Here is a 15,374-nt window from a genome sequence, read left to right on the forward strand (position 1 = left end):
TATTTAAGATACTATATTTAACTTTTATATCTATGACTTAATTTACATATAATAATTATATATATGTCTTGTACAGTGTGATATGTATGTATGTATGTATGTATGTATCTGTGCCTGTCCATACACATGCATACATATAAAATATGCAATGACCAGATCAGGCTGAGTATACTATTCAGGTAGATGCTAGGGTTTTTGTTTTATTTTCATAAAACATTCATTTTTAAAGTGGAATAGATAAAGCATTCTGTGATATGCTAGACCTTAAGAACATTGGATAAATAAAAATCTAAACTTAAATATTTACTTATGATACAGAGAGATTCTTAATAATTATCAGCTTTTACATAAAAATTTAGTAAAATATTTCTCAGTAATTATCACATAAATGAAGTGCTTGGATGGTGCAGTAGGTGCTCTAGAAGTGTGTGGCATTTTATACTTCACCTCGGTCCTCTTCCTTCCTTTGTTCGTAGTTCTTTTCTTACTAAGACTGATAAAGTACATTTCTCTTCTGCCAGTGCTGCTTTGGCTGTTTAAATTGACATCCTTCTTTAAATATGATTTTCACATCATACTTTATATTAAAGTAAATAACTTGAAGTCTATCTTTTCAGATTATCAGATCTTTGAGCAGGGAAAGCAGATATGCAAGACCTGATTGCTAACAGGGAATCTGTGAGCATCCGTTTGCCTTTTCTGTTGCTCTCCTTTACATCGGATTTTTGGGTAGGCAGGGTGTTCGTACAATCTGAAAATATAAAAGACACACGGATCTCTTCACTGTCCATTTCCCAGCATTCCAATTTTCCTTCCAACAACTGCAACCTTTGGTATTAGATTTCCTGGGGACATGTTTTATGCATATGTACAAACAGACATGTTTTAAATTTCTTTAATGCTAATAGTGGAACACTTGTGTTTTCTTCTTTTTACATTCAGTGGAGATTTTTGACATGGTGCCATATTCCTATATTTAAGACAGAGCTTCCTTACTTGCTTTCTAGCCACATCATATTTGATTGTATGAAACAAATTTATTCAGTCCTATTAATAGGGTATTTTTTATTGTTTGTGGACTTCTGCTACTACAAACATTGCAATACACACCTTTGTGCATACATTACTTCATGTGTGCCAGTTTGATCTGGAGGACACATGTGTAGAAATTTAAGATAGGTGGATTTGTAACTGCCAGCTCTCTCTCCTTTGTTTGGTAATGTTCTTTTTGGACCTACATTGAGCTGAAGTCTCATTATTCTGGTGTAGTCCAGTGTCCCAGTCCTGTGAGTGCTAGGGTTGCAGGCATAAGGAGACCTGGGTAGTTTACACATCTATATAGTTTGAGATTTTTACCTCTATAGGAAAAGTCACCATAAGCATATGAATTTTTACTTTGGCATTGTGCTATACTGGCACAGCATGATTTTTGTTAAGAGGAGAAAAATGAATATTCTTGTGTTCAGTCTCTAAAGTATAGTCTTTTTTTTTTTTTTTAGTAAAACAAAAATAACCATTTACAGTGTAAGTGCCTATATGTAAAATTGCTTAAAGTAATGATATAACAAGAATAAGACAAGATTCTAGTTAAAAAATATGGAAAAAAATATGGTCATGAAATTCTTAATTGCTTGAGGGTCAGCATCACAGGCTATAAAAATAAACTGGTGAAAAAATTAAATTGCTACCAGACCATTTTTCATTTCTTTTGCATTTAATAATGAGTCCTAAAGTCAAAATGCTTTCAATATGCCTTTAATCCTTCAAGAAAGTAAACTACTTTGAAATTAAGTTTTAGAAATATAGTTGAGTAGAACCTAAACAATTCACAATGCCAACTTTCAGTTCTGCTGAAAGCAGGAAGTGTATTACTGACAAGCAGAAATATTCCAGCCCAAAGAACATCCCTACTGCCATATGTGGTAAGAATTTGTCACTAACCCACAAACCACTTCTGTAATTCAGTGAATAAGCAGAATTAGTCTTTGTTGGACATTTCCAATTCAGTGTGAAAGAACTTTGTTTTGCAGTGTTTTACAAGTAACTATTAGCATATGTTTTTGAGAGAGCCTGGCACATCATGGGTTCTCCTGCATTATTGAGAGAAGAAACCTGTGCTTAATTCCCCGAGTACGATATTAAAACTTAATGAGACCTTATTAAACACAGAAATTTTCATCTTATTAATGTCTCTAAATAGAATTACTTCTAGTTGTTCCCCCTTGCTGCTTTAATAAATATTAATCTTTGTTTGCACTTACTCTAAAAAGAAATTATTCTTAGGGTTAATTTTTAAGTAATAGGGAAACTAACAGCTTAGAGCAATAGGAGAATTAATTGTGAGGAATTGGGTCAGCAGAATTCATTGAAGAGCTCTTTGTAAATCATTAACAGTTTTGAAAATACCAATGTTTCTCTAAACTTGAATTTTATTTTCTTGTATTTTAAGCGATTGAGAAGATTGTCTACCAAATATAGAACAGAAAAGATTTATCCCACAGCCACTGGAGAAAAAGAAGAAAATGTTAAAAAGAACAGATATAAGGACATACTGCCATGTAAGTTTGAAATGCCCTTGATAGAATAAATAGAAATGCTATCTAGCCCTTTGTCACCCCATGAGCTGTTCCTGAACTGAATAGCTAAGGAGGTAGAATCAATCCTTCCCAAGGTACACTGCAGAACCATCTGTGACTGTGCTTCTTAGACTCCATTTCTTCTTGTGTAGCAGTTTGTGGTTTTGTTTTGGTTTGTTTTTTACTAAAAACAAACAAAAGAAATAAAAGTAATGTCGACAATTGGGATAGTTTCTTAAAACACTGATTTATCTGCTACCTGATCATAAAGGAGCCTTAATTGATTAACTATGTTTTAAAAATGGGCCATAAGATGCCTCAGAAACCTGTGTCTGCTATCCTCAGCAGTCTGTGTTTCTTAAGCATGTTTCAAGTTGAAAATGTTATATTCTCATTACAATTATATGCTAAGATACTATTGTCTTCTAGCTAAGTAACTGTAAACACATGCTTAAGTCAGAGTCCACATTCTAAAAAGGTATCTTGTGTTGGACATGCACTTTCTGAAAGCTGCTGTAGTGTTTCCCTTCCAGTATGTATACTCCCTAACACCATTTCCTTGGCTGTTGCTATTAGAGCTTCTCTCTAAAGTGTCCTTATGTCACAGGGACCTGGTAGTGACCTCCTAGACCCAGTGCTCTTCTCCAGGGTTTTCTTTCCTGTTAGTGTTATGCCATTGCCAGTCTATTTCCTGAGTTTCTCTTCTTTCATGATAACCCTCTTTCAGATCATTTCCTCCTGCCCATTCTCCCTCTGTTCTGCTGACTTCTTGTGTGCATGTGTATCTGTGTGTGTTGGGGATGGTCAGAAGGCAGCCCTCAGTGTAGAGGTTCAGGAGCTGCTTCTGGTTTTGTTTTTCTTTATTTGGGATTTGGTATCTCACTGGTGTGGGCTTTTCAATTAGACTAGATTACCTGGCCTGCAAGCCCCAGGGATCTGCTGCCTTTGTCCATCTCCCTAGTGCTGGGAGCACAAGTACCACTCATGCCTGGCTGTTTTATGTGGATCGTGGGTGAGTTCAGGCCCTCAGGCTCGCACGGCAAGTGGTTTACTATCTGGGCCATCTCTCCAGTCCTCCTCACTAGTTTCTCTGCCTAAATTTAATCCTCCTACTGTTAACTGTTCTACATTATTCTCATCTGAGGATTGTGTGATTAGACACTATTAATAGAATTAACAAAGAACTGCACAGAGTAACAGTGATGAGTTACCACTCTGGAAGTTCAAATCTGGATATCACTAGCTTGTAGCTGTGAGACTCAGGACTGGTCTTCGCTGTGTCTGGTTTTCTCAATTTTAAGTTGAAGTTGATAGTGATAATACATCTAAGGCCTGCTTTGCATGTTTGATAGGTCAGACGTCTTTTACTAACCTAACACAGTAACCACTCAAGGCTTTTGCTCTAAATACACTCCACTTTCCTTACCAGTTGCTTTAGTCTGTTCAGGCTGCTGTAACAAAAATGACATAAACTTGGTGGCTCATAAACAGTGGAAGTGCATTGAGAGAAGTCCAGAATCAAGGCATGGTATGCCGTGAGCACTCACCTACCAATTCATAGTTGGTGCCTTCTCACTGAATGCTCGTGGAGAACAAGGAGCAAACAAGTTTCCTTGGGCCTCTTTTATAGTGACGGTCGTTGAACTCATCAGAACATGTTCTCCTCACCTCCTAAAGGCTTGTCTCCTTGATGCTCTTGCATTGGGAATTAGGTTTCAGCATATGAACCTTGTGGGAACACAGTCAGACCATAGTGCTAATCCTTGGAATAAGAGTTGTCTTAGTTAGGGTTTTTTGTTTTGTTTTGTTTTTCCTGTGAAGAGACACCATGACCAAGCAAACTCTTATAAAGGCAAACATTTAGTTGGGGCTGGCTTACAGTTTCAGAGGCTCAGTCCATTATCATCATGGTGGGAAGCACGGCAGTGTGCAGGCAGACATGGTGCTGGAGGAGCCAAGAGTGCTACATCTGGATCCGAAGGCAGCAGGAGACTCTTACACAGGCAGCCAGGAGGTGGGGTTTCTTCTGCACTGGGTGAAACTTGAGTACTAGGAGACCTCAAAGCCCACCTACACAATGACACACTTCCTCCAACAAGGTCACACCTCCTAACAGTGCCACTTCCCATGGGCCAGGCATACTCAAACCACCACAGGAGTTAATTCAGATTTCTGGATACTTTATTAAGCATAATTTTCAGTACTGTCCTCTGATCTTCCCCCCTCTGGTCTAGAGAAATAAATCTTAACTGGCTCCAGGTTTCTGTTTCACATTCATGTTACAGAAAGTTGTGAGCATATACTCTGACGATATAGAAAAGAGCGTGCAGAAATCTCTCATTTTGTTATTTCATGTTCTAGCATAGGTGGTAGACAGTGACTACAAATGCACATGAGCTCTGTCCTCTGGTTGATTAGTACTAATAGGGATAATGTAGAAAGGGCGAGGGCCATTGAGAAAGCTGGGAGCCAAAGGAAAGCGTCAGGTTGTTAACAGGAGGGAGGTGAATTTTAGTGGCAGGCCAGTCTTCTAAAAAAGAAAGCCCTCATTTATATTGGTTGCTGATTTATGTGATTGTCCCACACACACACACACACACACACACACACACACACACACAATCACAACAAAACCATGGCGGTTGATAATCTACCATTTGCAGGTGGGAAACTGAGCCTGGAGAAAGCTAAGTAATTTATCACAGTGCTCACATAATGGAAAATAGTTTGTATCCAAGGCCATGATGTTCAGATAAGATGGTTGTGGCACTTGAGGATATTTGGCAGTACTTGAAGGCATTTCTTCTACCAGCTTCTAGTTAGCAGGCTCCCAGGGTACTAGTGCAGTGTAATGTCCTGAGAACAGACTTGTCTAAGCTGAAACCTTTAGAATGGCCGCTCTTGGTCTGTGTGTTAAAGTCAGGAGGACCTGGTTCACAAGTAGAATTTCAATAAATTTCTACCTGTTTTGATTTGACATGTAATATTGAAAGCATTTGTACTTACATATTTGTTAGAAAATAATTTGCTAATTTCCTTTGAATGTTTAACATGTCCATTGTTTGAATAAGCACACTTTTAAACAGCTTTAACATATAGTTTCTATACCATGAAACTTACCCACTTTAAGTATATAATTAATTTTCAATGTAAACTTAGGTCATACAGTGACTAGCCCAATCCAGTGTTTGGAAATTTCATTACTTTCAAAAGTTCTGTATTTAGTCCCAGGCAGCTGCTAGTATTCTTTCGGATTCTGGATTTTGTTCTTCAAGAAATTTAACATAGCTGTCATTTCATATATTATCTGTGGTGCTTGATATCATTAACTCAGCACGTTTTCTTGTTATATTTGTGTTATGGTAGTATTGGTAGTTAATTTCTTTTTAGTATTGAGGAATATTCTGTGTCTATACATTGTTTATCCATTTGGGGGAGTAGGGACTCCTTTGAGACAGGGTTTCTCTGTGTAGCCTTGGTAGACCAGGCTGGCTATAATCTGACTGCCTTTGCCTCCTGAGTGCTGGGATTAAAGATGTGCACCACCACTGCCTAGTGATAAATTGTAGACCTACAGAAGTTTATATTTAACCTTTTTGGTTTTATGAGGCAGCAAGTTGCTGTGTAGCCGAGGCTGGATTCTGAATTCTTACTCCTCCTGCCTCAGCCTTGTAACAGTGAACTTTTAGGCGTGTACCCCAACACCTAGCTTCTGTTTAGCTTTTTAAGAAATTGAGATAAATGTATTTCAAAGTCACTCTCCTGTTTTCTATTCCAGCATTAGTATGTAAGCACCAGTTGCCCACATTCCTCCCAGCACTCGTAAGTGTTGGATTTTTGCTTGAGACTGTGTCTGCTTGGTGTTAAGCTGCTAGCTACAAGCATCCTTCCTTCCTCAGCCTCCTGAGCAGCTGAGTTAGAGGTGTGAGCCATTGCACTCGGCTGCAGGACTTTCCTTTTCTGAGTGTGTATACCTGTTCACACGTGCTTGTGGAGGCCTGAGGTCAATGCTGGCAGTTTTCCTCGGTTGCTCTTCAGATTGAAGCAAAGTCTTAATGAAGTTCATAGCTCACTGTTAAGGCTAGTCTCACTGTCTAGCTGCTCAAGGTGCTGTCTCTGCCCTCTGAGGCTGGAATTACAAGTGGGCCACCACGTGCCCCTGACTCAGGTGGGGTCAGAAGATATGTACTCGGCAAGCACTCAGCTGCTTCAACCACGAGACATCGTCCCAGGTCCAAACTTCTGGTGACAGTTTTTCTAGTGCTTCTTGATGTGTTTCTAATTTGTAGATTTTCATGTGCTGTTAGCTAATTCTTTGGTGAAAAGTCTTCGAGTTATTTAAACTTTGTTTTAATCTTAGTGTGCTATAAGAATGCTTTTTGTTGTTGTTCCTGCTTGGGTTTGAAATAGAGATCTCATACTTGCCTTAGCCTCAAACCTCCCTAGTGCTGGGGTTACAAGTGTGGGATTAATGTCCGTCCGACAAGAGTTCTTAATACATCCTGAATCCTAGAAACTATTCCCAGAATTAAATTTCTCTATGTACTAGTAGATAAAAGGTTACTTACCTATGTTTTCTTGTTTGTAAGGGCTAAAAGTGAGAAAGCCTTTGGAGTTGGTGAAATGGAGATAGTCTGCCTATTTTGTTGTTAAATAGGAAGATTATATAACTTCACCTTGTGTATGGTTAAACTTTTTCATCTTAAAAAACTTTTAAGAGTAAGGAAGAAATTCCCACCTTGCATGTAGACAGCCTAACATGTAGGCTAACGATCTAACTATCATTTTGGAACCAGTTGTTGTACTCTACCTTTGAGGTACTTTGACTAGAGAGTGGTATGCTGTGTGGATAACAGTTATTAACTGGTACCTCTTATTACTGGAGAACATAGTAAGAGGAAGCATTTATAGTTAGTCAGCATTATCCTGACTGAATATTCTAGCCTCATGTATCAGAAGCAGCATTTTTGGAACATCTATTTTCTTTTCTAAATGGTACTTTAAAAAGGGAGGCCACGCCGGGCGTGGTGGCGCACGCCTTTAATCCCAGCACTCGGGAGGCAGAGGCAGGCGGATTTCCGAGTTCGAGGCCAGCCTGGTCTACAAAGTGAGTTCCAGGACAGCCAGGGCTACACAGAGAAACCCTGTCTCGAAAAACCAAAAAAAAAAAAAAAAAAAGGGAGGCCACATAATGTGAATGAAATCAGTGTCAGAGCACTAGCAAACATGTAACCATTTTAGTGCCTGAAAATGTTTAGAGATAGTTTGCATAGAGATTACTCGTATGTCTTTCTTAGATCTCTTCCTACAAATTTCCAAAATAAAGATTTTATCCCCCAAAAATAAGAAAAAAGAACTTTAGTACTTTATATAATAATTGAACCAATGAAAAATAAGTTATTCATTGCAGTTGGCCTTGTAATAGTTTAGTTTATGCATAGCTGCTTCCATTTCTAGTTTTTCTTTTTGTATGTTAATTGGCTTTCGGATTCATTGTGGATTAAAAGGCCATAATGTGATAGTCATAGTTACAGTGTACATGTTCTGATCCTTTCTAACCCAAAGGTAGGAATTATTAGGCAGTTCTAATACCTTACCAACCAGGTGTCTGAGGTTTCTCTAAATTACAAGTCATAAGATGTGTATGTAGCTCAGGAACCGCCCTGTCTTCAACCATGAAGCTGTACATTAAGAACAAATATCATTCTGTAGTATTCTTCTTTCTTTATGTATGTGAGCATGTACGTACATGTTTGTGCCTGTGTCGGTTTATGTGCACCACATGTGTGCAGGTCCTCTGGGGAGGCCAGAGTTCATCAGATCCCTTGAAGCTGGAGTTACAAGTGGTTGTGAGCCATCTCGCCAGTCTTCAGTCTTATAGTATTAGTCCCCCAAAATATATAGTTTCCTCCTGGTCAAAAGTCATAAATTAGGAAAACTTGTAATTGGAAGAGACAAAGAAGAAGGAATAACTAAATCTATGTGTAATCTTGGAAAACATCAAGAAAATGGTTAAAAATTGTTACTTAATAATTTTATAAGTGAATTTTCTGGGTTTGCTAATTATGCTGTATTTATATAGGATGTTAGTATTAAGACAGAAAAGGGGGCTATTCCTATAATCCCAGCACTTAGGAGGCTAAGTACAAAGAATCATGAGTTCGAAACTAGTCCGGACTGTATAGCAAGGTCCTGGTTGAAATATTCCTACCCAACAAAAATCTGTAGCTATTATTAGAAATCTCAGTAGCAGTTAGCTATAACTCTACATTATTTTTGCAATTTCTATCTAAATCTAAAGTCATTTCTAAATATTATAGTTTTGGGGTTTGTAAGATTTTCGTCTTTTGTTGTTGTCTTGAAATAGGGTCTCTCTAGAACTTAATATGTAGACCAGGCTGGCCTTAACATAGAGGCTTACAGGATGACTCCATGAGCTAACTTACTTGCTGCCAAGCCTGACGACCTGAGTTGTTTCCAGAGTCCACATGGTGGAAGGAGAGAAGCAGATGCTGCAGTCCATTCTCTGATACAGCCCATGTGGCACGCATGTTCATTACTGTCCCATGCCCTCATATACAAATAAGTAAACAAACATAGAAGATGAGTAAGGATTTACATAACTCATTAATGCACAGCAAAATAAAACAAATCCTGATATTGGAACGTAAAAGATTGAGGGTTTTTTTTCTTCCATGTCTAATTTTTTTCCAATCCTGTCATACTTTGGAATCTTAATTCATTAGTCATAATTACGTAGTTTTTATAATTTCTATGAAATATAAAAGATAGGTTTCTTAATAAGAACTTTAACAAAGAAACAATAATTAAGAAGTTCTGAGGCTTGAGCTGGGGAGATAGATGGCCCAGCAGGCAGCAATGACTATTCCTCCAGAGGACTGGGTCCAGCTCTTCGGCACCCACCTCGTAGCTCGCTGTCTTCTAACTTCTGTGGTCATTGCCCACACCTGCACACACAGGTATAACCGCAGGCAAAACACCTGTACACATAAAGTTTTATTTTGTTTTTGGTTTGTTTGTTTGTTTGTTTGTCTTATTTTTAAGATAGGATTTCTCTATGTAGCCCTGTATGTTATGGAACTTATAGACTAGGTGGCCTAGAACTCACAGATATCCATCTGCCTTTACTTGATAATGCTAGGATTAAAAACAAACAAAACAAAACTTGCTGAGGTTTAATCCCTAGACACCACCCTAGTTAATTTGGATCAGTGCCTAATGTTTTATATTTCTAAAGTTCCAGAGATAATTCTGGTTGCATCTTTAATATGCTTATTTACATTTTTTGTTCCTTTTCTCAAAGGTTTATTTTTTGTTAAAAATTACCTTCCTGATACCTAAACCTTCACTTTCTATTTTTTAAAGTACATGTGATATATTTGTAATCCCAGCACATGGTAGCTGACAACAGTTCAGTGGCTCTGTGAGCTATGTTGTGAGGCCCTGCCACAAAAAAACAGAGAAGAAACGCTCACATGCTACCTGGATATAAGTAATGAAAATCTTTTCTCTTTTGTAGTTGATCACAGCCGAGTTAAGTTGACTTTGAAGACTCCATCCCAAGATTCAGATTATATCAATGCAAATTTTATTAAGGTACGTATGAAAATGAAGGAAGGTTTCCTTGCTACACTTCACGCCTTCCTATATAGCGATTTTATCAAAGATGTTAACTACCCAACATGGTCCTAATAGGAAATAAAAGAAAACCCTGTCTTGCACATCCTATTTGCTTTTCTTGTAGCTACCTATGCCACATAGATCAAACCATAAATAGAATAGAAGAGACCGTTTTCTGTGTGCTACTTTTACATCAAAGGCTTATAAGCACTGTTAGGTCATTATGTAAATTGTCTGTCAGTTTAGGTGTACCTATATATTATTGAATCATATGATAGTTTCCAATTTTCCTTAGTAGTGAAATTATAATGAACACTGTTCTTTTGAACAATTTCTTAGGATAAACTAACAGTGATGAAATTACTAGGTGATACTGATTTTAACTTATGAAATATAACTGAAAATTTAAAACCTTTGGTAATTGTTACTATGTGTGTTGACAACTCTGGGCCACTGTGTACCTGTGATCCCAACATTTGGGAGGCTGAGATCAGGATTGCTGTAAATTTAAGACCATCATGAGCTAAAGAATGTGACTGTCTTAAAATAAAAAATATATATAAACAAATGCATATGTAAATAAAACAGTGTATATGTAAATAGATATGTAAATATGTAAATAAAAACAAAGTGGTAGGCATCTTGTTAGATAACTAGAGTTATACTTGAACCATAAGTGGTAGCTAGGTAGGTGAGTGGGTGGTTGATTTGAGACACAATTTCTTTATGTAGCGCAGACTAGCTTGGAACTTGGAATTCTCTTGCCTTGCATTCCCTGGTAGTGAGGATGTGAGCTTGCTCTACTCTGCCCAGCCTGTCAGGTCTCTATATTGTTATCAAGAAAGAGATGCAGATGTGAGACTTGAGTTTAAAGGCTCTAATTTGCTCTATAGGCTATTTTGTGTTTTTGAGTCTAGTTATACAACTATTACAGCTTTTCAATGACTTATATTATCTTATTGATAATAAAAGATAGTAAGAGTAGAAAAATAAATTTGACTTACTGATAAATTCCAGTGTGATTTTCACCTCCAGTGTAAAGGTGAACTGTAAATAATGCTGCCCGTGTTTAAGGAAGGAAGCTTTGAGCTTTCCTAGCTATCCTCTCTTCAGACTCCAATGGAGGTCATGAAGGAGATTACCAGGGATCTTAGAGCAAAGAGTTTTTAAATGTTTGGGGTGAGCAGGCAGAAATGTGGCCCTCTGTCCTACCCAATAAAGCTCTGTGAAATTTGCACAAAAAAAAAAAGAAAAATTAATATTGTATTTATAGTATTGGACAAATATGGTTTTGGGTTAAAAAATCTTTTCTCTTTTTTTGGGGGGAGGGGGGGCTTTGAGACAGGGTTTCTCTGTATAGCCCTGGCTGTCCTGGAACTCACTTTGTAGACAAGGCTGGCCTCGAACTCAGAAATCCGCCTGCCTCTGCCTCCCGAGTGCTGGGATTAAAGGCATACGCCACCACGCCCGGCAAAAAAAAAAAAAAAAAAAAAAAAAATCTTTTAACAAAATAAAGTTAGTTATTACACTAAGACAGAAATTTATGAATTAAACAAAAAAATTGATATTTTACTTCAAATACTGTCAATATATACATTTTTTTAATGGGTGTTAAGTTCTAGATTTATTTTGTTTGTATTTCAAGACAGTTTCTCTGTATAGCTTTAGCTGTCCTGGAACTCACTCTGTAGACCAATCTTGAACTCAGAGATCCACCTGCTTGTTCCTCTCCCAGTGCTAGGATGAAAGGCATGAGCCACTATGCCCTGCAAGAGTTCTAATTTTTTTTTAAGATTTATTTATTTATTATATGTAAGTACACTGTAGCTGTCTTCAGACACTCCAGAAGAGGGCATCAGATTTCATTATGGATGGTTGTGAGCCACCACGTGGTTGCTGGGATTTGAACTCGGGACCTTTGGAAGAGTAGTCGGCCCTCTTAACCACTGATCCATCTCGCCAGCCCAAGAGTTCTAATCTTTAACTACTCTTAGGGCACTGATTCAGTTATATCCCAGTTTATTTATTTTAATCAGATATCTTGTTTTATCTATTCTTAGCTTACTAATTTCAAACCCATATGGTTCTGAGTACGCTCTCATTTTGAGTAGATTCTTAAGGTGGTCATGGGAAAAGCTGCTAACTAGTTTAGTATTCTTAGATTCAAACTGTACTTTTGTGTTTCTGCTATAGTTAGTTCTTTCTCTCTCTTTCTTTTTTGGCTAGGTATTAAGTTTATTTTGTTGTTGTTTCCTGAGTCAGAGTCTCTCTGTTATATCGTCCTGGCTGTCCTGGAGCTGTGTAAACCAGGCTGGCCTCAACTCAAAAAGATTACAGAGTAGTAAGCCTCTGCCTCCCGAGTGCTGGGATTAAAGGCGTGCACCATCATACCCAAGATCTTGTTTTTATTTCTTAGTACCAAGTAAGTCTTAATTGCTGATTCTGTACAATATATCCAGTAAATTAGCAAAAGCTGAAATGAATTGGATATATTTTGTCATGTTTTATACTCTGAAAGAAAAATGACTTTTGATGAAAACATTACTAATAAAATTTGAAACCTTAATGAAATATTCTTGATAACTATAGTAAATGTAAAGTTTACCTGTCACTCTTTCAGGGCGTGTATGGGCCAAAAGCATATGTGGCAACCCAAGGGCCTTTGGCGAATACAGTCATAGACTTCTGGAGGATGATATGGGAGTATAATGTTGTGGTAAGTGACTTGTCAGAGATTTTGAGATCTATAATAGGTAATGACATTATGTGTCTTACTGAGAAAGAAGTAAGGCAGCCTGTGTTTGTATGATTTATTTTTATTTTATGTGCTTTGGTATTTTGTCCGCATGTGTGTGTGTGTATAAGAGTGTCGAAAGCCCAGGAACAGAGTTACAGGCAGCTGTGAGCTTGCATGTGCCTGCTGGGAACTGAACCCAGGTCTTCTGGAAGAGTAGCCAGTTCTCTTCACTACTGAGCCACTCCAGCCCCTAAGAATTTTCTGGGTAGCCTTTGCGTTGTTTTTAATGATTGTATTCATTTTTATTTATTGTGAATTGGTATTAGGTTTGTAGATATGTCTTTGAGGGTGTGAGGTCCTCTGGAACTGCAGTTACAGACAACTATTTGCTGCCATATGGGTGCTGGGAATTGAACCCAGGTCTCTAAAAGAGCAGTCAGTACTCTTAACCTCTGAGCCATCTCTCTAGCCCCTGTAAAGGCCTAACTTTTTAGGTATAATGGCCTAAGTGTAATGACGTTTCTAGAAAAGACAAAAACTACTTTTGAAGATAGCTCATTAAATTCTCACAAAGTAGTTAACATATTTTAAGAAAAGCGTGACTAAGCCGGGAGTGGTGGCGCACGCCTTTAACCCCAGCACTCGGGAGGCAGAGGCAGGCGGATTTCTGAGTTTGAGGCCAGCCTGGTCTACAAAGTGAGTTCTAGGACAGCCTGGGCTACACAGAGAAACCCTGTCTCAAAAAAACAAACAAAAAAAAAAAGAAAGAAAGAAAAGCGTGACTATAGTTTAAATTTTGTCCTAAGTCAACCAATGATATAACTAGTAAATAACTTTAAAATCATTTTTCAAAGAAGATGAATGCTTGCATAGACCAATGAAATGATTGATAGTATAGGTGTGCTCTTTTAAAAATAATAATTACGCCGGGCGTGGTGGCGCACGCCTTTAATCCCAGCACTCGGGAGGCAGAGGCAGGTGGATTTCTGAGTTCGAGGCCAGCCTGGTCTACAGAGTGAGTTCCAGGATCAGCCAGGGCTATACAGAGAAACCCTGTCTCGAAAAACCAAAAAAAAATAAATAAAAATAATAATTACAATATTTTTAATTTATTGTTTGAGAAATTCATATATACGTTCAGTGCATCTCCATCATATTTACCTTCTATCTACTCCCCCTATCTCACCCCTCTTGACTTTCCCTCCTCTGACTCCACCTAAGGGTGGAAGGTCATCACCCTTCCAGTTTCTTCCATTAGTGCTTCTTACGAGCACACTAACGTAGAGCCATGCACTGAGCCTGCTGAGCCTACCGAAGCCTGTAGCCCTCAGGAAAACTGACTCAGCAGTCAGAGCACGGGCTGCTCTTCCAGAAGATCTAGTTTTGATTCCCCGCAGCCACATGGCAGCTCACAACCATCTACAACCCCAGTTCCAGGGCCTTCTGTGACATCCTTGGGCACTAGGCATGTATGTAGCTCAGACATACATGCAGGCAAAAGGCCCATTCATACACACAAAATTTAAATTGTTTTAATTAAAAAAATAAAGAAGAAGAAAAGACTGTTTTCCCTCCCACGCAGCCATCAGTTGTCTGCATCTTCTCAACCAGGAGTAGGGACTCCATGTGCCTGTCTTCCGTTCGTGACAGGCACATCTTTGCTTCTTTCTTTTTCTTTTTCTTTTGTTTTTATTTTATTCACTTACGTCCCAATATCTGCTCACTTTTTCCTCCCAATACCCCCTCCCACAGAACTTCCCCTCATTCCTCCCTCCCCTTCTCTTTGAGATGGGGACCCCACCCCCCTCAGCACACACATCAGGTCACTACAGGACTAGGCACATCTGAGGCCAGACAAGGGGAATGAAATCCACGGTCAGGCAGGCAACATATTCAGGAAGAGCCCCCACTACTGTTGTTGTGGGCCAAGCTGCTCCTCTGCTACATAGGTCCATGGAGGCCTGGGTCCAGCCCGTGGTTGGTGATTCAGTCAGGGCTGAGGTTAGTTGACTCTGTTGGTCTTCCTGTGGAGTCCCTGGTCCCTTCCCCCAACTCTTCCACATGACTCCTGGAGCTCCATCCAGTGTTTGGCTGTGGGTCTCTGCCTCTCTTTCCATTGGCTGCTGGGTGAGCCTCTCAGAGGAAAGTTCTGCTAGGTTCAACAGCCATATTTTATAACTTTTGTCTGAGAGTAGGATATTTTGGGTCCTTCTTCCTAGGAAAATAGATGTAAATGTATTAACTATAAATTATTAAGTAAAGTAAGTATAAAAGAATGTAAAGAACCTCTCTCCTCGCCCCTGGTCATTCAGGGGGATGCATATCTGAACTGTTAGCGTTTTGGTTCCCTTTGGCTTTTTGGATAAAGGGGAATAGTGTGCCACTAGGTTTGAAAGCAAGAAACTGGCTTATAGGATCCT

General features: G+C 38.6%; 1 protein-coding gene across 5 annotated transcripts in view; it reads left to right on the plus strand.

Moving 5' to 3' along the window:
* The window catches only part of Ptpn12 (protein tyrosine phosphatase non-receptor type 12), a 72,257-nt gene that overhangs the window by 23,705 nt on the left and 33,178 nt on the right, over window positions 1-15,374 (plus strand). For 3 of the 5 annotated variants that reach the window (XM_021163661.3, XM_085836464.1, XM_085836463.1), the window contains exons 2-4: window positions 2,450-2,558; window positions 10,117-10,193; window positions 12,838-12,933. In XM_021163661.3, the coding sequence (XP_021019320.1) occupies window positions 2,450-2,558; window positions 10,117-10,193; window positions 12,838-12,933 (282 nt within the window). Of the gene's footprint in view, window positions 1-617; window positions 730-2,449; window positions 2,559-10,116; window positions 10,194-12,837; window positions 12,934-15,374 lie in introns of all 5 variants that reach the window. The other 2 variants (XM_029477243.2, XM_029477245.2) reach the window with 2 other exon arrangements.

The sequence above is a fragment of the Mus caroli genome, unplaced genomic scaffold (assembly GCF_978045245.1).
Source record: "Mus caroli unplaced genomic scaffold, Mus_caroli_1 scaffold_4, whole genome shotgun sequence".
Taxonomy (NCBI): Eukaryota; Metazoa; Chordata; class Mammalia; order Rodentia; family Muridae; genus Mus; species Mus caroli.